The sequence below is a fragment of the Triturus cristatus genome, chromosome 6 (assembly GCF_964204655.1).
Source record: "Triturus cristatus chromosome 6, aTriCri1.1, whole genome shotgun sequence".
Lineage (NCBI taxonomy): Eukaryota > Metazoa > Chordata > Amphibia > Caudata > Salamandridae > Triturus > Triturus cristatus.
Window position 1 is genome coordinate 1,214,240,612 of NC_140589.1, and position 19,615 is coordinate 1,214,260,226.

General features: G+C 48.4%; 1 protein-coding gene across 1 annotated transcript in view; it reads left to right on the forward strand.

Moving 5' to 3' along the window:
• The window catches only part of AHCTF1 (AT-hook containing transcription factor 1), a 1,022,752-nt gene that overhangs the window by 46,062 nt on the left and 957,075 nt on the right, over positions 1 to 19,615 (forward strand). Inside the window, exon 2 of the mRNA XM_085612122.1 lies at positions 8,497 to 8,625. Coding sequence (XP_085468248.1) covers positions 8,505 to 8,625 — 121 coding nt within the window. The 5' untranslated portion in view covers positions 8,497 to 8,504. The remainder of the gene's footprint in view (positions 1 to 8,496; positions 8,626 to 19,615) is intronic.

A 19,615-nucleotide genomic window follows, 5' to 3' on the forward strand; every position in this document is an offset into this window, starting at 1 on the left:
TACGGGGCTCACTCGATGGGAGAGCCCTCGGCTGTATTGCAATGCGGGTGGTGGGAGCTCTAAAACGGATACCGCTCTGACCGCTGGTAGCAGGACAAAGGAAGGTTCGCCAGCCCGGGCCCAATCATACAGGAATTCTCTCCGTCGCGAAGAAGGCTCCGCCAAGCCGCCCACTCCACATCCGGTCACATTTCCCCAGGCGCCGGTCCAGCCCCAGGTCGTCTCACCGTACGTGATAAGCGGTGTCCGGTGACGGTGGTCGGGCCAGGGTGCGTGGGCAAGGTCCGAAGTCGGCAAACTCTATGAATCCTCGACCAAAAAAGCCGGCGGGGACATCGGAGGAATGCGGAAAGTATCAGCGCATTCGTGGTTACATTTGCTCGCACCGTAGGCAGGATTAAAGATCAGGATGTCATATAAACAGCAGACGGGCTGCGGAGCCGGGAGCTCAGACGTCCTGTCCGTCCGCCATCTTGGCTCCTCCCCTAACCGTGCCATTTTGAAGGCGGCTCTCAGCCATGCTTCCTTACCCGGAGCGATGTTGTCCTTCCACTTAATACAAATTTCTCTTCTTGCCAGGAGGATTAGGTATAGAACGAGGATCATGTGTTCCTGTGAGAGCACTCCACTGATTGAATCGTTCTTACCAAAAAACACCAGGGATAGATCTACTACTATGTCTACTTCTAATATAGACGACAGTACATTTTTCAAGCCTTTCCAATATGTTGTTAATTCCTGACACTGAAAGAAAATATGTATATCATTGGCTTTAACAAGACTGCATCTTGGGCAGCTTGGAGGCGGGATTGGTGCAAATTTTGGCTGGGGTATAGTATAGTCTATTTATTACAAAAAAGTGATTTTTCTTCAGGGAAGCCGGCTTTATATATTTATACAGTAATTTCAGTGATGAATTAAATAACTCTTCAATGTGAGTGGCCAAAGGTGTTTCATTCCAAACTGAGGTTGGGGAAGGGATCTTGGCTTCCTCTGCTTCCTGAATTAGAGCATACCATAAGGCTATCTCCTTCCTCGGGGACGTATCTTGTAATAATTGCTCTAGTTCCCAGTTTCCGGCGATATCGCGCTTTTCTGACTCATACCAACTTTTTAGTTGTAGATATTTAAACCTTGAAAAAAGAGGGCCTACTTTAGTAAATAGTATTTCCCAAGGAAGGATACCCTCTGAGTCTGCCAGTTCTGACCAACACTCCATACCTGAGTTTTTAATTGGTATTGCCAAACTGTCACACATACAGGGAGGGGTCCCCGGAGAATCCCAGATTGGAGCAAAATTCGAGAAATATCCAATACCCCATATCCTCCTCATTTGATACCAATTTGATAGGGCTGATTTCAATACCTTTAGCCTAACCCTTTTAAAAAACCTTGGTGCACCATACTTGTACAAAAACCCGCCTTGACGACTGCCACCCTCGACTAACTCCATTTCCCCTAGTACTCTCCCCCATGCGGTTGAATCTGGATAGGTTAATAGCATTCTAACAGCTTTAAACTGGAAGGCCATTAGATACCAGTTTGTCGGGTAGGGCTAATCCTCCTTTAAGTAACTTCCTCCTGAGCTTTTTCCACGACATCCTAGCAGTTTTTTAACCCCCAAATAAAACTGCCTGTTTTACCCTGTATCTTACCTATAGTTTTACCGGGGAAAGTTAACGGAATTGCATTAAAAATGTCAGTTTAGGGAGCACAGACATTTTGACCAAATTTACCCTCCCATAGATAGTCAAAGGGAGGTTCTTCCATTTAGCAAATAAATAATCTATGCCCTTTTCGATTTTTCCCAAGATTTATTGATGTGATTTTATTTAAATCTTTAACAATTTTTATTCCAAGATATCTAAATTCCTTACTTAGGGGGCCACCGTTGTATGTAGTGTTCCAGCACATTATCTCAGTTTTATCTGAGTTGACCCGGTACCCTGAGACCTTACCAAATTCCCTTAACGTGAGTTCCAGTTGTGGGATTGCCTTCTCTGGATCGCTGGTATAAACTATCACATCGTCTGCATAGAGTGCCAATTTACATTCTTAGCTTAATGATTTGAATGGAGTGATATCATTATTCAGTCTGATTGTTTGAGCTAGGTGCTCTATATAAAGGTTGAACAAAAGGGGAGACAGGGGACATCCCTGCCTTGTCCCTCTCTGAATAGGAAAACTTGGAGTGAGTGAACCATTTAAGAGGATTTTAGCCGAGGCGCCTGAGTAACAGTGCTTAATAGTTTGGACAAATACAGGGCCTATTCCCATGACCTCTAAAACATACCACAGATATCTCCAACACACACGGTCGAATGCTTTGGCGGCATCAACTGCCACCACTGCCAATGGGTCTTTTCTCGCTTCTGCCAGATCAATGTTTCCGATCAATAGCTGGGTTTGATCTTGAATAACCCTTCCTTGTATGAAGCCTTTCTGGTCGAAATTAATTAAACTAGGAGCCAACTTCGCCAATCTTTCTGCTAGTATACCCATGAGGAGGATTTTATAGTCTGCGTTGAGCAGAGAGATTGGACGGTAGGAATCAGCCACCAAAGGATCCTTCCCTGGTTTTAGAATTAACATTAACGTGGCCTCACTCCATGATCTAGGCATCACCCCATTGGGACGGTAGATTGAGTTAAAAAGCCTGTGGAGTGTAGGTAAGAGGTCATCTTGAAGTAATTTATATATTTGATTAGGGAGGGCATCAAGCCCTGCAGCTTTTTTGTTTTTTAACCGCTTTATTTGGGTCAATATCTCCTCTATTGTGATGGGAGCATCCAGAGCCACCTTAGAGGCCTCCGTTAGGACTGGAAGAAACTTGTCTTTTAACCAGTAAGATCTGGGCTTGAGAGGGTTCAAGGTCTTCCTTGTATAGATCTGAAAATAGTGTTAGCAAGGTCGTCTGTATTTCCTCCGGGTTGCTAGATTTATTTCCGCTACTATCAATAAATAACATTGATATCATTCTTTGCCCTATCTAACCTTGCCTTCCAGGCCAGAATTGCCCCCGCTTTCTCTCCGTATTCGAAGATCTCCAAGTTTCTAGCCTGCCATTGTGCCTTACATTTCTTATCTAAAAAAGACCGAACGTTTTGCCTTGCCTCCTCCAATTTGCTATTTATCAGGTCTAATTCCCCCGCACCTCCTATTAAGGCCTCCCTCCTTTCAATCTCCAACGTAGCAATCTTTCCCTCAAGGGTATTTAGCTCCTGGGCCTTTATTCGGTTTTTTAAACTTATTTGTACTTGTAGTAGGCCTCTTAAATTAGCCTTATAGGCATCCCATACTTGATCGATAGAGGTTGATCCCAGGTTAAAAGAAAAGAATTCTGAGGAAGAGCTACTGATAGATTGGATTATCTCTGAGTCCATTAACATCGCTCTGTTCAGAGTCCATCGAGTTTGGGGACGTTTATCACTTATTACATAAACTGCTAATAGGGGTGCATGGTCCGATAAATGAGTTGGCAAAACCGTAATACTTATAAAACTTTTTAGTGCTTCTTTATTCACCAATATATAATCTATCCGTGAAGAATGATTATATTTTTTACTGTAATAGGTGAATCCCTGGGTATTGCTTACCTTAACTCTCCATAAGTCAACTAAGTTTAAGTTTGAAATTACGTTTTTCATAACCCTTCGTGATTTTGGAGTTGCTATAGTATGACTTGCGTGGGAACTGTCTTTTACTGGGTCGAGTTTTACATTAAAGTCCCCTCCTACAATCAGGGGGGGATTTACTAACATTAGGCTTCCTTGTAGTTTAACTAAGTATGAGGGGTCATCTAAATTCGGCCCATAATAGGATGAACATGTCATCTCAACTCCCCCCGAAGTCCAGGAGGGCAATTATCCATCTGCCAGTTTGATCTGTTTGGACTGAATTAATCCTGCATAGGAGCCCCTTTTTAACTACAATTGCTACCCCTCGGATATTCGTTGCTTGTTGTGAAGCACAAAAACACTGTACCCATGGGATCTTTGAAAAGACCGCACGAAATTCAACTGAGTTTAAATGTGTCTCCTGCAATAAACATATCTGTACTGGTTCGAGCTCTAAATATTTTAATATCAATCTGCGCCTATGCTCGCACCTCAAACCCGTTTAAATTCCAAGAAATATAATGAATTTTACGGTCTTTATTCATCCTGCTGGTTGTTGCCATGAGTTTCCTTAAAATAGACCCTCTTCCTTGTTACTTTCTTGCTATTAAACAAACCTAAATCTTGGTGTGCTGAGGCATTTTTTTTCCTCCTTACTCTGCTCCCCACCTAGTGCTACCCCCCCTCCCATTCCCCCCCCTACTCCTAACCCCTTAACCTTCCCAACGTGGCCCTTTACCCTCCCATAGTTCCCTTACCCTTGAGGAACCCTCCCTTCTATTAGACTGATCTAAGCCTGTTCGGGTGCTTTTCCCTCGTGCTCTCCCCTGTCTAAAGACGGAGATATATATTGTGGGCGGAGAGGGCCAAACCTTCAGGCTTAGCGTCTATATCTCACTCATGTTACCCACCCTTTTTCTCTTGCTGGATTTTAGCAATGAAAGTATCGACATCTTCCAATGTCCGTTGCATGTGGTTCTTCCACATTACCCGAAGGATGGCTGGAAATCTTAATTGTGCTTTTGCCCCCAAGCTATTTATCTCTTCCAGCCTCTTCCCCATTTCCCACTGTCTTGTGGCCGTTATGTGGGAGATGTTGGATCTTACGGTGAAGGAAAAAGTGGGATTAACCGTTGGTGGCGAAGATATAGTTCCTTCTTTTAATGCTGCTGTGAGGATTAGCTCTTTGACGGAATAAGTTAAGAATTTCACCAATATCTTGTGTGGCTTCTGTTTCCCAGTCTTTCTTTTAAAAGGGTCTCTATGAACTCTTTGAATCTCGTAGTTGAGATCTATATTCAGCAGGTTCTTGAGGATTGTAGCCTTTAACAGAGTGATCAAAAAACCCTTTAAATCACCCCCTTCAAGTGCCTCTGGGACGTTTAGAAATTTTAAATTGTTTCGCCTCGAGTGATTCTCTAGGCATTCCAGGTCATCCTTCAATTCTTTATTCTGAACGGAAAGAGTGTAACCTTGCTGTGGTAGTCTCTAAAGAATCTTCCAATTTTGGTATCTCTTCCTCAAGTGTCTCGGTTCTAGCCGTGACCACTTCCAATTTTTTGGCCAGAGCATTGCATGAAATCCGAATAGCTGCCTGGTTTGCTGCTGAGACTGAGAACCGCGTAGCCATCTCCGCCTGGTTTGTTTCTGAAATAGTGAACCTGGATGTCATTTCTTCCTTCATGGCTAACAACAGATCTGCTAATGAGCATGGGTTTGATGTTAAGGCAGCTAGAGTAGGTCGACTTGAATCTCTCTGCCCTATTTCCTCTTCTCCTTGTTCTTGATCCATGTTATGGACTACCTCCTCTTGAACCCCTAACACTGAGAATCTGTTGGAGAGGACTGTTCCTGTAAGGGGATCTTGTTCCGACGACTTTGTAAGGGCAGTTTTTACGGGTTGTTTGTTTTGCTCTTGGTTTAGACCCTTTTGGTCGCTTATTGTAGCCTTCTTGGCCGTCTTGATCTTTACTGACCTCCCCAACTTCTCTTTAGGCGTAGAATTAAAAGACAGATTGGGGGGTGACGATGGTGTATTCGGTTTATCTGTTAGCGGGAGAGCTGACCCCTCCTCCTGCACAGGGCTAGGCATGGTTCTGTTTGGCGGTAGGGGCGATTTGGCTGAAGATATGAGTGAGATAACCTGGTAATATGTTTTCAGTGATGGAGTGACTTTGGCTTTAATTACAGTTTTTTTTTTTCTCCTTTCTAGCAATCTTGACTTCCCCACGACTGCCTAGCGAAAGTTGACTCCGTGGGCAGTTCTTGAGCTGATACCTCAGGGACTATTGCCAAGGGCGCTGGGACCCTCTGGGAAAGATATATAATGTCTCTGTTGGAGGCTAGGTGTGCTGCTCTTGCTCGCAAAGAGTATCTACTTAGCTTGGGGGGGGAAATGCCCTCATATGTTTTTGCACTCTTCTCCATACAATCTAACGAACGGGCAGCCCCCCTTTTTGAACAGCACCCCCTACGCACACCGTTACAACAAATACTCTCTTCCCTAGACTTTTTGCTGATTACAGACCTGCTGGTAAAGGGGAAAGGGAAACAAGCCTCTCTCTAGACTAGTTTTGTGTGCCATAGTTTTTCCTGGGCTTTTACACACGTAGCACGCATCACTACATGAGCTCGGATCATCTCATCCATGTCCTTGAAAGAACAAGTTGAAGCTAACATTTGTAGTGTTGCTAAGTAGGATTCAACAGATTTGCCAGGCACTGGTAGAGCACATCTCTTTATCGCACTCATAATGGTGTCAAAACCAGTTTTCATTCTCCGTTTAGCTTCAACGTAGACACCCCGTTCCTGATCCACTTCCCTTTCTACTGGTGAGACATGCTCAAATACTCTTCAGCTTTCTGCATCTAAGCAATTATACATCATAGCTTGCTTCCTTGCTGGATTATAACCAGTTCCATTAGTTGTTTCTAAATGTTTTCAAAACATCTGATCCATTTTGTCCAACTTTCCGCAGATGGCCATAGTTTGTTTAAAAAGGGTGCAAGGCATGGCCACAGCATGTAGCACTCCTGCCATCACGATTATAAAAAAAATGTATATCACTCATTTGCAATAAAGAACGTTAAACAAGAATTCAATGTATGGTCTGGTGAACTGCTCACATAGATGAATAAAGATAAAGAGACCACAAAAACAGAATTAAGTTTCACGAGTAGCTCCTCCTAGGGGCTGACCGTAGGCGTGAACACCACACAATGTGAGTCGCAGACAGCAGGCTGGGAAAGTCTTGCCGCTTATCATAAGACCAAGACGGTGATAGGATTACCGGTGCTGTTAAGACACAAGTCTGCTTTATGCCCTGGTTGGTCTTCTCAGAAACGTTCCAGAATAGGTCGAAATAACATAGGTTACGTCTGCCACACATGCTGTAATCGGAAATTACTGTCAGAAGCAGGTTGACTGGAATTGCTTAGCTCATCGCCAATTTCGCCTCATGTAATTTTGAGGAGGACAATGCAGTAATGTCTTAACCTGCATTCAGTCCATCACAGAATGCCCCGTTAACTGCTTTCTGCCCAGATTCCCTCAAACCTCAACATTCCACAACAAGGACAGAAATAAAAGGGAGGAAGGACAAGGCAGGGAAGCAAACATATGGGGATGAACATACAATGGCAATTTTACACCAGCCTACTACAAGCTCCGGTGCAGGGAACTCAGAGGATGATGAAAAGGAACCAGAGCTCCAGACTTGGCGTGGGATAGCGAGTCGAGCACCTCCACAGTGGCCAGAGCAAGGCTGCTGAACAATCGGCTTTTAACCAACTGATCGATCTTCGTACAGACTCTCATTATTATGAAACCGGCTGTGCATAGCTTCCAATAACTGGACCATATGTGGCACCTTCCACTGGTTGCCTTTACAGTGTGGTTTCTGGCATTTGTGATTCATACTAATAAAGAGTAATCCTAAAAGTCCCTGAATGCACTTTGATTTACTTTGTGTTTGCCACTAATTGACTGATTAAAGCTGTTAAACGGCACAGAGCTCCCAAGATTCCATCTGTATTATAGTTCATGTAATCGTTTCATCCTATTAGAAATTTGGGGCTAAAAGTACCAGAATGCACCTGATAAAAACCGGATCTATTTGTGTGTGGCAGAGGCAAATGTAAAGAGTCTGGTGGGCTTAGAAACTTTTCAGAACTCCCCAGCCTGACAAATCGCTTCAAACTGGAATTGCACTCCATGCCAAATCTTTTTTGGCACATAGACAGCCCTGCCAAGTTTCACACTTCAAAGTGTGACTAGCTGATCCGGCCAGGTCTTTTTTCATTGAATCCTGGGACTTGAAGTCTTGTTTTTTCCATTACAAATCAAGACTACAAGTCCCAGAGTTCAAAGGCAAATAAACTGGTCTGGAAAAGTACATCACACATGCCTGGGAAACTCTGCAGCTATGGGACTCCTGTATCTAGGCGTACATTGACAATTATTTTTTTACAATCTTACAATCGTATAGTCATTTGACACATGCATTTACTTCCCATGAAAATCTGATCTAAAACAAGCATGCGCAAAGCCAAAAGACTTCGGCTATTGGCGTTATTGAAAGCAGATGCTATTTACTTCCACATTTAACGCTTGTTTTTGGGTGCCAGTTTGATAGGTCTCATACCTGTTCAATAGCTCAGGTCCAGGACTGTGTGGCTTTTTTTGCATTCTGTTACATGTAGTTTTTGTCAGTTTCATTGTAAAGGGGGGGGAGGGGTCCTTCAAGAGTCCAGGGGGGACTGAGCTAGACAATACCCTTTCAAAAATAAATTATATTTTATACAATTACATGTGGGATATAGTTGAAAACAAATACTCTAGAAGAAAGAAAAAAAGTGTTCAAACTATTTTGTTATTTCAGGTTGAATTATGCAAGACCAAGTGGCTCGGGTAAAGAGCAGTTTACTGCTGTTCCCAGAAGTGACGTTGGAGGCTCTTGGGGAGGATGAGATCACTCTGGACTCTATTCTTCGTGGAAAATTTGCTCCAGGTAAAGAAGTTACTTTTGATTCTGTCAACATATGTGAATGTTAACATGCTTAGAGCACCAGTATATAATATGAAGTCTTTTCTTGGTTTTAGGAAGTAAGATGTAGCCAGAGATTAGCCATAGTACCAGAAAGAGCATTGCTTCTGATTTATGGAAAAAAATTCCTCTTTTAAGGCATATCAGAGTTTTGAACACATCTGGACTGAGCTTGGTTAATCACAGAGGGCTCAGAACACAAAGATCTTAAAGCTTGATCTGTACCATAGGATGAGAAAGTAGTCTACATCGGCTAAATACTATAGTCATGTACGCCTTTCTTTTTCACTCTTTACACCACCTCTAATCAAAGACTACCTCCAATTGTCCTTCAGCCACTCACCCAAGGATTAGCTCTCCCTGCCTGCATGTTGGCCCGTGGAGCAGCCCGGCATGCCACTTGGTTTGCTTGCCTGTGGAATAGCTCCCCTTGCTTGGCCTCCCTATGCTGCTTTGTCATCTTGCTTGGAGTTTCCCCATATGACACGTTACCTGTGTAATGGTGTATTCGCCCATCAGGTTGCTAGGCATTCCAATTGCTTTTCTTTACCAGCCTGCCGGTCTTGCACTGGGGTGCCCCTTTTAGCTACTAGGCCCTTTTCACCCCCATCGTCTGACCACTTTCCACTTTTCTGGGTCTTCGGTCTGTGTCTTTGCCCTTCCACTTTCAAGGTCCTGCTCCACCCCCTTCTTCTTTGCAGAGCCTCTCACCTTCCATCTGGGCCTTGCCATTCTCAGTCTTTCCTTCTGAGCTCTGCCATTCCCCCTTCATTTCCTTCTAGGTCCAGCTCCTTTTGTGGTTTCGCCTACAGAGCGCATGCTGTGGACTTGCAGTCCACCAATAGCTTACCATTGGTTAGCTTCAGCATTGCTCGCATTTACTTCACTCCCGTTTGTCATGGCATACGTGTGTCTTCTCCTGTTTTTGTGATTGACCCTCCCTTGGAGCTTGTACTGAGTTCTTGTGTCCTTCCACTGCTCCTTTTTTGAGCTGCTTATGTTTTTTGCGTTCAAACACTGAGTGCTTGTGTTTTCAGCCTCCTCCCATATCCCTGTCAACTGTAGTTTTTACTTTGGGGAAAGCTTGGTTCCCCAATTGGTGAGTTCAGAGTTACACCTCAGCTATGCGTCATCCAAGGTATGCAACAACTTGTTACATTAAGCCCGGCTTGAGTCTCAGGTCGAAATTAATGTAATAAGTTGCAGTGTGCAACTCTAGCAAAGTTGCCACTTTGTTGCCTTTAGTCCACTGTGCCCATACTAGCTGCACATGGGGTCCTGTAGCTGAGACAGCTTTCTGCCCTCCTGAGGAGTGGTGCTAATGACTCCCAGGTAAGGATACAATAGGGGCCTACTCTGGAAAGAGGTGTCTCCTCTCTCCTGCAGGAAACCACTCTGATTTAGCCCAAAAAGCGACATTAAAAGGAGAATCAACCTTTGAAGGGCAAATGGGTAACACTTGGGAGAGGGGCTGCTCCATTGTTCAGGAAGACAAGTTGGCACATGGGACAGTAGAGGGGGAAACAAGTTGCCAAACCAGTTTTCTAGGGGTGTGTAACCTCCTTGGTAGCCACACCTCTGTGTCGGGCTAGGGAGCTACACATGCCGGGAGAGAGGTACTGGCATATTGGAAATGGGCAGAATAGTGCATCCTGGGATGCCCAGATGCCATACTTCACAGGAAGTGGAGAGGGACCCTGGTAGTCCATTAGCTACAAAACTTGTCCTGCCCTGAGGGTATTTTCTGAGCATAATTAGGGCTCCCCTACCAAACTCTTATCTCAACTGTGTGAAAGGACCGAAGAAGGATTGCTTGGCTGCACCATCAAATCGGCATACAAAGACTGCACCTGCTGAACCTGGTGGCTAGCAAGGGAGAGGGACTGTGCCTGCTGTGTCCTGCTCAAGGAGAAGTCATTCCCAGAGCCCAGCCAAAGCCAAGAGACTCCCAGCGTCAGTGAGTTGGCCTCCTGTACACTGCCCTCTACTCTATGCCCTCTACTCTATGCCCTCTACTCTATGCCCTCTGCTCGTCGTCTCCAGGCCCTCTGCTCGTCGTCTCCAGGCCCTCTGCTCGTCGTCTCCAGGCCCTCTGCTCGTCGTCTCCAGGCCCTCTGCTCGTCGTCCCCAGGCCCTCTGCTCGTCGTCTCCAGGCCCTCTGCTCGTCGTCTCCAGGCCCTCTGCTCGTCGTCTCCAGGCCCTCTGCTCGTCGTCTCCAGGCCCTCTGCTCGTCGTCTCCAGGCCCTCTGCTCGTCGTCTCCAGGCCCTCTGCTCGTCGTCTCCAGGCCCTCTGCTCGTCGTCTCCAGGCCCTCTGCTCGTCGTCTCCAGGCCCTCTGCTCGTCGTCTCCAGGCCCTCTGCTCGTCGTCTCCAGGCCCTCTGCTCGTCGTCTCCAGGCCCTCTGCTCGTCGTCTCCAGGCCCTCTGCTCGTCGTCTCCAGGCCCTCTGCTCGTCGTCTCCAGGCCCTCTGCTCGTCGTCTCCAGGCCCTCTGCTCGTCGTCTCCAGGCCCTCTGCTCGTCGTCTCCAGGCCCTCTGCTCGTCGTCTCCAGGCCCTCTGCTCGTCGTCTCCAGGCCCTCTGCTCGTCGTCTCCAGGCCCTCTGCTCGTCGTCTCCAGGCCCTCTGCTCGTCGTCTCTACGCCTCTACTCCACGCCTCTACTCCCCTTCTCTACACCCTGTACTCCTCTACTCTACGTCTCTTCTCTACACCCTGCACTCCTCGTCTCCACGCCCGCTACTCTACGCCCGCTACTCCTCGTCTCCACGCCCGCTACTCTACGCCCGCTACTCCTCGTCTCCACGCCCGCTACTCTACGCCCGCTACTCCTCGTCTCCACGCCCGCTACTCTACGCCCGCTACTCCTCTACTCTGTGCCTGCTACTCCTCTACTCTGTGCCTGCTACTCCTCTACTCTGTGCCTGCTACTCCTCTACTCTGTGCCTGCTACTCCTCTACTCTGTGCCTGCTACTCCTCTACTCTGTGCCTGCTACTCCTCTACTCTGTGCCTGCTACTCCTCTACTCTGTGCCCGCTACTCCTCTACTCTGTGCCCGCTACTCCTCTACTCTGTGCCTGCTACTCCTCTACTCTGTGCCTGCTACTCCTCTACTCTGTGCCTGCTACTCCTCTACTCTGTGCCTGCTACTCCTCTACTCTGTGCCTGCTACTCCTCTACTCTGTGCCCCCTATTCCTCCACTCTGTGCCCCATATTCCTCTACTCTGTGCCCGCTACTCCTCTACTCTGTGCCCGCTACTCCTCTACTCTGTGCCCGCTACTCCTCTACTCTGTGCCTGCTACTCCTCTACTCTGTGCCTGCTACTCCTCTACTCTGTGCCCGCTACTCCTCTACTCTGTGCCCGCTACTCCTCTACTCTGTGCCCGCTACTCCTCTACTCTGTGCCCGCTACTCCTCTACTCTGTGCCCGCTACTCCTCTACTCTGTGCCCGCTACTCCTCTACTCTGTGCCCGCTACTGCCCGCTACTCCTCTACTCTGTGCCCGCTACTCCTCTACTCTGTGCCTGCTACTCCTCTACTCTGTGCCTGCTACTCCTCTACTCTGTGCCCCCTATTCCTCCACTCTGTGCCCGCTACTCCTCCACTCTGTGCCCGCTACTCCTCTACTCTGTGCCCGCTACTCCTCTACTCTGTGCCCGCTACTCCTCTACTCTGTGCCCGCTACTCCTCTACTCTGTGCCCGCTACTCCTCTACTCTGTGCCCGCTACTCCTCTACTCTGTGCCCGCTACTCCTCTACGCCTTCTACTCCTCTATGCCTTCTACGCCTGGAACAAGGTGCCCCCTAGGGTATTGCCGCGCTACACTGTATTGCCGCGCTACATTGTATTGCTGCAGGACAGAAGCACGCTCCGCTAGCGAAATATACTTTTTAATATAAGAACTCCTAATTTTGATATTTAGGTTGAAAATAGTTTATTTTACCTGGATTTTAATTGTGCTGTGAGCGCGCATGCTGCCCCCCACTTGCATTTAAAATATCGCATTGGCGAACTACTCACTGCTTCTAGAGCGGCCCCGGATCATCTAGGACGCCATAATCGTTGAGGAATCGCTGAGGAAGCGCCGTTTGTCGGCGCCATCTTCGTTAGTAGCGCTCTAGCGCTCACGCGCTTGGGAGGAGTGCCTTCATAAGCCGCAGACTCAGGTGGGTTCAGTCTGGAACAAGGTGCCCCCTAGGGTATTGCCGCGCTACACTGTATTGCCGCGCAACATTGTATTGCTGCAGGACAGAAGCACGCTGCGCTAGCGAAATATACTTTTTAATATAAGAACTCCTAATTTTGATACTTAGGTTGAATATAGTTTATTTTTACCTGGATTTTAATTGCGCTGTGAGCGCGCATGCTGCCCCCCACTTGCATTTAAAATATCGCATTGGCGAACTACTCGCCGCTTCTAGAGCGGGCCCCGGATCATCTAGGACGCCATAATCATTGAGGAATCGCTGAGGAAGCGCCGTTTGTCGGCGCCATCTTCGTTAGTAGCGCTCTAGCGCTCACGCGCTTGGGAGGAGTGCCTTTATAAACGGGCCATGAGGACGCGCAGCGTTTACGCGCAGCAGGAGCGCCTGATGAGCGCCGGAGGTGCGCCAGAGGAAAGCCCGTTTGCGCCCGTTCGCGCACGATCGGGCCTCGGGCTCAGACACTCTGATCAGGTAAGAGTTTATACTCGTGCTGACCTTCTAGTTTGTAAGGGAACAACTATTCCCTGGTGCTTACATACGTTAGACCTGATGAAAGGCCACCGAGCATGTAATCATTGCCCTTTTCTCGTATCGGAACAGGCTTCCGACGAGACCAAACTGACGACAACCCTAAAGATGGCCTTACTTAACTGTCGATCCCTGCCTGGACACAAGGAGGAAATCTCACTCCTAATCACCTTCAGAGATCTTGATGCTCTGTTTCTGGTGGAGACTTGGCTGGGGGAACACTCGGACCCAGATTTGGTCGAGGCACTACCCCCAGGATACATAGTACAGCACAAAGACCGTCCAGGAAGAACAGGAGGAGGGATTGCAATTATCCATAGGGAGAACATAAGTTGCCGTCTACAGGATACGAGCATTCAGGGATGTGAAAGTACTTATTTTACCCTCCATCCCTCATATGAGAGCTCGATAGCAGGGCTGTTGATCTACCGACCACCAGGCCCTCTTGGTACATTTCATGAGAGCCTGTTGGAGGCGGTGATAGGCGGGGTCTGTACGACCACGAATTTCCTGCTATTAGGAGATCTCAATATCCATTTTAACAAGCTAGGAGATAGGGCAGCGAAAGACCTAGAAAATGACCTAGAGAGCTATAACCTTAACCTTAAGGTTCAGAGTCCCACGCACAAGTCAGGAAACACTCTTGATCCCATTTTTACTAACGTTGCGACTATAACAGTCATGGAGCCTTATCCTGTCCCTTGGTCGGATCACTCGGTGATTCTTTTTTACTGTAAAATATCCAGGACAAGCACTACCACTTCCTCAGATAGAGCTCTAATAAGATCCTGGACAAATCTTGATGTGGACAAATGGAAGGGACTGTTAGAAAGCAGCGAGCCATTGGATAATTCCAATGTGGAAGTGGCTGTTAACAACTTTAATCAGTGGATCACCCAATCCCTGGATAAACTTATACCGAAAAAACCCTCAACAATTAGGAAGGGAGAGCTGAAATACCCATGGTTTACCTCAGACTTAAGGCTATTGAAACAAGAATGTAAAAGGGCAGAACGTTACTGGCGGAAGGATTTTAGTGTTGATAGGAAGATCAGCTATAAAATCATACTGAAGAAATACAAAAATTCTCTTATCACCACTAAAACTGCTTTTTTTGCGAACAAAATCGAATCCGCCGTCAATGCCCCCAGGGAAATGTTTAAGATTGTGAAGCTCCTGACTAAAATCCCAGATCCCCCCGTAATAGCAGACGAGCAGGATACAAGATGCGAGGATATGGCGAACTACTTTCAGACCAAAATATATAAAATTCTGGAGACGATCCCGGTATTGGACCCGGCTTTACATCACAGGGTGCCTCCTCGGGAGGAAAGAAGGGAATGTCCAACACTCTCTGAGTTTGCCCCCCTCACGGAAGAGCTTCTCCCCTCTCTGATGAGGAGTATAAAAAGTGGATCACCACGAGATCCAGCCCCCATGAAAATTCTCAACCAGGCACTCCCAACCATCAGTAAACCGGTAATTAAGATGGTTAACACCTCTCTGGAATCGGCCTCGGTTCCAAAGGCGTGGAAAGTGGCCATGGTCAGATCTTTGATTAAAAAGTCGAACCTCGACCCAGAAGACCCGGCTAACTATCGCCCGGTATCTTTGTTACCTGGGATGGGGAAACTAACCGAAAAATTGACAAACATCCAATTGGCGGCATTTCTGGAGAAGCATAATCTTCTCCATCCATCCCAGACAGGATTCAGAAAGGGACAAGGCACTGAAACAGCATTGTTGAGGGTGGTAGAGGAGGCCAGAAGGATTTTGGACGCAGGTGGCAGCGCTGCCATTATCCTTCTGGACCTCAGCGCCGCCTTCAACACAGTTAACCATCATCTGCTGTTGACTCGACTCCGAAACATCGGGGTAACCGGAAAAGCCTTGAAGTGGCTTAGATCCTTTCTGGAGGAAAGATATTTTCAGGTGTTTGAGGGCAATAACTGCTCTCGCCTGTTAGCGTTACAGTGTGGGGTACCACAGGGGTCGTCCCTTAGCCCCACACTGTTTAATGTCTACATGGCCCCGTTGGCGGAACTAGTTGCTCCGTTTGGCATCCAGTTAATAAGTTATGCAGATGACACCCAGTTGGTGTTTTCTCTGCAACAAATAGACGCCCCCCCGAACAATCTGGCTAACTGTTTGGAGGTGGTAATAAACTGGATGAATCTGTCTCAACTTAGACTCAACAGAGGAAAAACTGAACTGAAGCTCTTAGGAAAACAAGATATTCCCGATCATCTAGCTTGGCCTGCCCGTATGGGTGCTATAGCATCGCCCAAGCCGGAAATAAAGAGCTTAGGCTTCTGGCTCGACAATGTTTTGTCCTTTGAAACTCAAGCCAGAAAGACCTCTGCAGTTTGCCATGGGATACTGAAATCCCTGCGCAAAATCCTGCCTCAACTTCCTGAAAAAGCAAGGAAGACCGTAGTTCAGTCCTTGGTCCTATCACGAATCGACTACGGGAATGCTATATACCTTGAGGCTCCGACTTCCACTTTTAAAACTTTGCAAGTGGCTCAGAACTACGCTGCCAGGATTTTGACTGGAACTAGTCGTTATACGTCGGCGAAGCCAGCTTTAAGATCGCTCCACTGGCTCCCGGTGAAGGAGCGGGTGCGATTCAAATCTCTCTGCATCACATACAAGATCATGCATGGAGAAGGCCCTTCCATTTTGGAAAATATGATAAGTCCTTATAGGCCCCAACGTAATCTCCGCTCGAGTGAACACAACCTGGCAACTATTCCTAGGATAAAGCGAGCCCGCTCGGGCGGCCGACTCTTCTCTCTGCAAGCAGCAAGAGAATGGAATGCCCTCCCGGGTTATTTGAGGCAGGAACATATCTTCCTTCAGTTTAGGAAGAAACTTAAAACCTTTTTATTTCCTAGAATTTAATGTGTAATAAGAATGTAGATCGGACTAGCCCAGGGTCACTTTTTGCCAAAAAGCGCTGGGATGCCTACGGGTAGCCATGCGCTATATGAGTGATTTTTACAATTACAATTACTCCTCTACGCCTTCTACTCTACGCCTCTACTCCTCTACTCTACGCCTCTACTCCTCTACTCTACGCCTCTACTCCTCTACTCTACTCCTCTACTCTACGCCTCTACTCCTCTACTCCACGCCTCTACTCCTCTACTCCACGCCCTCTACTCCACGCCCTCTACTCCACGCCCTCTACTCCACGCCCTCTACTCCACGCCCTCTACTCCACGCCCTCTACTCCACGCCCTCTACTCCACGCCCTCTACTCCACGCCCTCTACTCCACGCCCTCTACTCCACGCCCTCTACTCCACGCCCTCTACTCCACGCCCTCTACTCCACGCCCTCTACTCCACGCCCTCTACTCCACGCCCTCTACTCCACGCCCTCTACTCCACGCCCTCTACTCCACGCCCTCTACTCCACGCCCTCTGCGCCTCTACATCTCGCCCTCTGCGCCTCTACTCCACGCCCTCTACTCCACGCCCTCTACTCCACGCCCTCTACTCCACGCCCTCTACTCCACGCCCTCTACTCCACGCCCTCTACTCCACGCCCTCTACTCCACGCCCTCTACGCCTCTACATCTCGCCCTCTGCACCTCTACTCCACGCCCTCTAAGCCACGCCCTCTAAGCCACGCCCTCTAAGCCACGCCCTCTAAGCCACGCCCTCTAAGCCACGCCCTCTAAGCCACGCCCTCTAAGCCACGCCCTCTAAGCCACGCCCTCTAAGCCACGCCCTCTAAGCCACGCCCTCTAAGCCACGCCCTCTGCGCCTCGCCCTCTACGCCTCGCCCTCTACGCCTTCTACTCCTCTTGTCTACCCCTCTTCTCTACTCCTCTTGTCTACCCCTCTTGTCTACTCCTCTTGTCTACCCCTCTTGTCTACCCCTCTTGTCTACTCCTCTTGTCTACCCCTCTTGTCTACTCCTCTTGTCTACCCCTCTTGTCTACCCCTCTTGTCTACTCCTCTTGTCTACCCCTCTTGTCTACCCCTCTTGTCTACTCCTCTTGTCTACTCCTCTTGTCTACCCCTCTTGTCTACCCCTCTTGTCTACCCCTCTTGTCTACCCCTCTTCTCTACTCCTCTTGTCTACCCCTCTTCTCTACTCCTCTTGTCTACCCCTCTTCTCTACCCCTCTACTCCTCTTGTCTACCCCTCTTCTCTACCCCTCTACTCCTCTTGTCTACCCCTCTTCTCTACCCCTCTACTCCTCTTGTCTACCCCTCTTCTCTACCCCTCTACTCCTCTTGTCTACCCCTCTTCTCTACCCCTCTACTCCTCTTGTCTACCCCTCTTCTCTACCCCTCTACTCCTCTTGTATACCCCTCTTCTCTACCCCTCTACTCCTCTTGTCTACCCCTCTTCTCTACCCCTCTACTCCTCTTGTCTACCCCTCTTCTCTACCCCTCTACTCCTCTTGTCTACCCCTCTTCTCTACCCCTCTACTCCTCTTGTCTACCCCTCTTCTCTACCCCTCTACTCCTCTTGTCTACCCCTCTTCTCTACCCCTCTACTCCTCTTGTCTACCCCTCTTCTCTACCCCTCTACTCCTCTTGTCTACCCCTCTTCTCTACCCCTCTACTCCTCTTGTCTACCCCTCTTCTCTACCCCTCTACTCCTCTTGTCTACCCCTCTACTCTACCCCTCTACTCCTCTTGTCTACCCCTCTACTCTACGCCTCTTCTCTATACTCCTCTACTCTACGCATCTTCTCTATACTCCCCTACTCTACGCATCTTCTCTATACTCCCCTACTCTACGCATCTTCTCTATACTCCTCTACTCTACGCATCTTCTCTATCACCCTGTACTCCTCTACACCCTGTACTCCTCTACACCCTGTACTCCTCTACACCCTGTACTCCTCTACACCCTGTACTCCTCTACACCCTGTACTCCTCTACGCCCCCTCTACTCTACGCCCCCTCTACTCTACGCCCCCTCTACTCTACGCCCCCTCTACTCTACGCCCCCTCTACTCTACGCCCCCTCTACTCTACGCCCCCTCTACTCTCTCTACTCTACGGCCTCTACTGTGAGAAAGTGGCTCTGTATATACTGTTCACAAATAGGTACAGTGTGTACAGAGTCCAGAGTCCCCAGAGGTTTGGCAGAGGCTAAAGTTAAATATAACCTTACTCTCTAAAGTGGTAGCTTGTTCGAGCAGTAAGGCAGTATCAGAGGACAGTGTAAAGCATTTGTTGCACACATTCATGGGAGAAAATTGGGTTACTGGTAAATACGGTTGTGAATATTTTTCAGGGTCAGTGCTGGGCAGCAAGATCTAGCACTGGGAGCTCACCTAATAGCAGGTGAGTATTTTCGTTTTCGTTACTCGGCTGATTTTTGGTGAATATTTTAAGTTTTGAAAACTCCACACTTAGAAGAAATTTCAGAAGAAACCAGTCAATGTTACCCTATGGAGAAAATTGAGTTATCGGCTTTCAGTTAAGTACTCGACTGGCAAAGTTAAGGTTCTGGGCACAGACTCGGGGGTCTCCCAGGGTCAGGTAGGTACAGTTGTTACACCCTCAGCGGCACAGGGGCAGCCGGGTGTAGAGTGAGTTAGGCCCAATGTTATCCTATGGGAGGCAGGGGGGCCTTGGTTGGTGGCTGCTGACTAGCAGGCCACGCGGCTGTGGGAGCTGGGCTCCTGGTCACTTGCTCAGGGCAAATGGGGAAGTAGGTAGGTGCAAAGGTTACACTGCCAGGGCCACTCGTGTGGCTGGTTGGAGGGTGCTTTTGAGCCTTCGGGCTCTCCAATTGGTTTCAATGGGAAAGCTCCGGTTTAGAAAAAGACTGCAAGCTCTGGGGCGAAGATTCTTCAGGTGCCACCACCACTTCGAGAGGTAAGTTGGGTAGTTGTAGGATAGGTAGGTACCCAGGAGTTGGGCACAGGGGGCCGCAGGGCGCTGGGTGCAGCGGTGCCTTTTGGTGTTGGGAAATCTTACCCTCTGTTGATCGCGGTTGGGGGGTGCACCTGCTTCTGAGGCTGCAGGTGTCATCCGGAGTGTTGAGGGAAGTCCTTGGGTGCCGGACTCGGGGTCACAGTCGCCGTGGGGTCGTCCCCGTGGTCTTGGTTCACTCCGGCACAGGCCAGGCTTGCAGTGTGTGCAGGGTTCGCGGTTCCGGGCTGATGCCAGGGATTAGATGCTGAGTTTGAGCAGAGCCTCTGCTCATGGGAGTCCCAGGTGCTTAGAGCCAAAAGGTAGCCAGGTCCT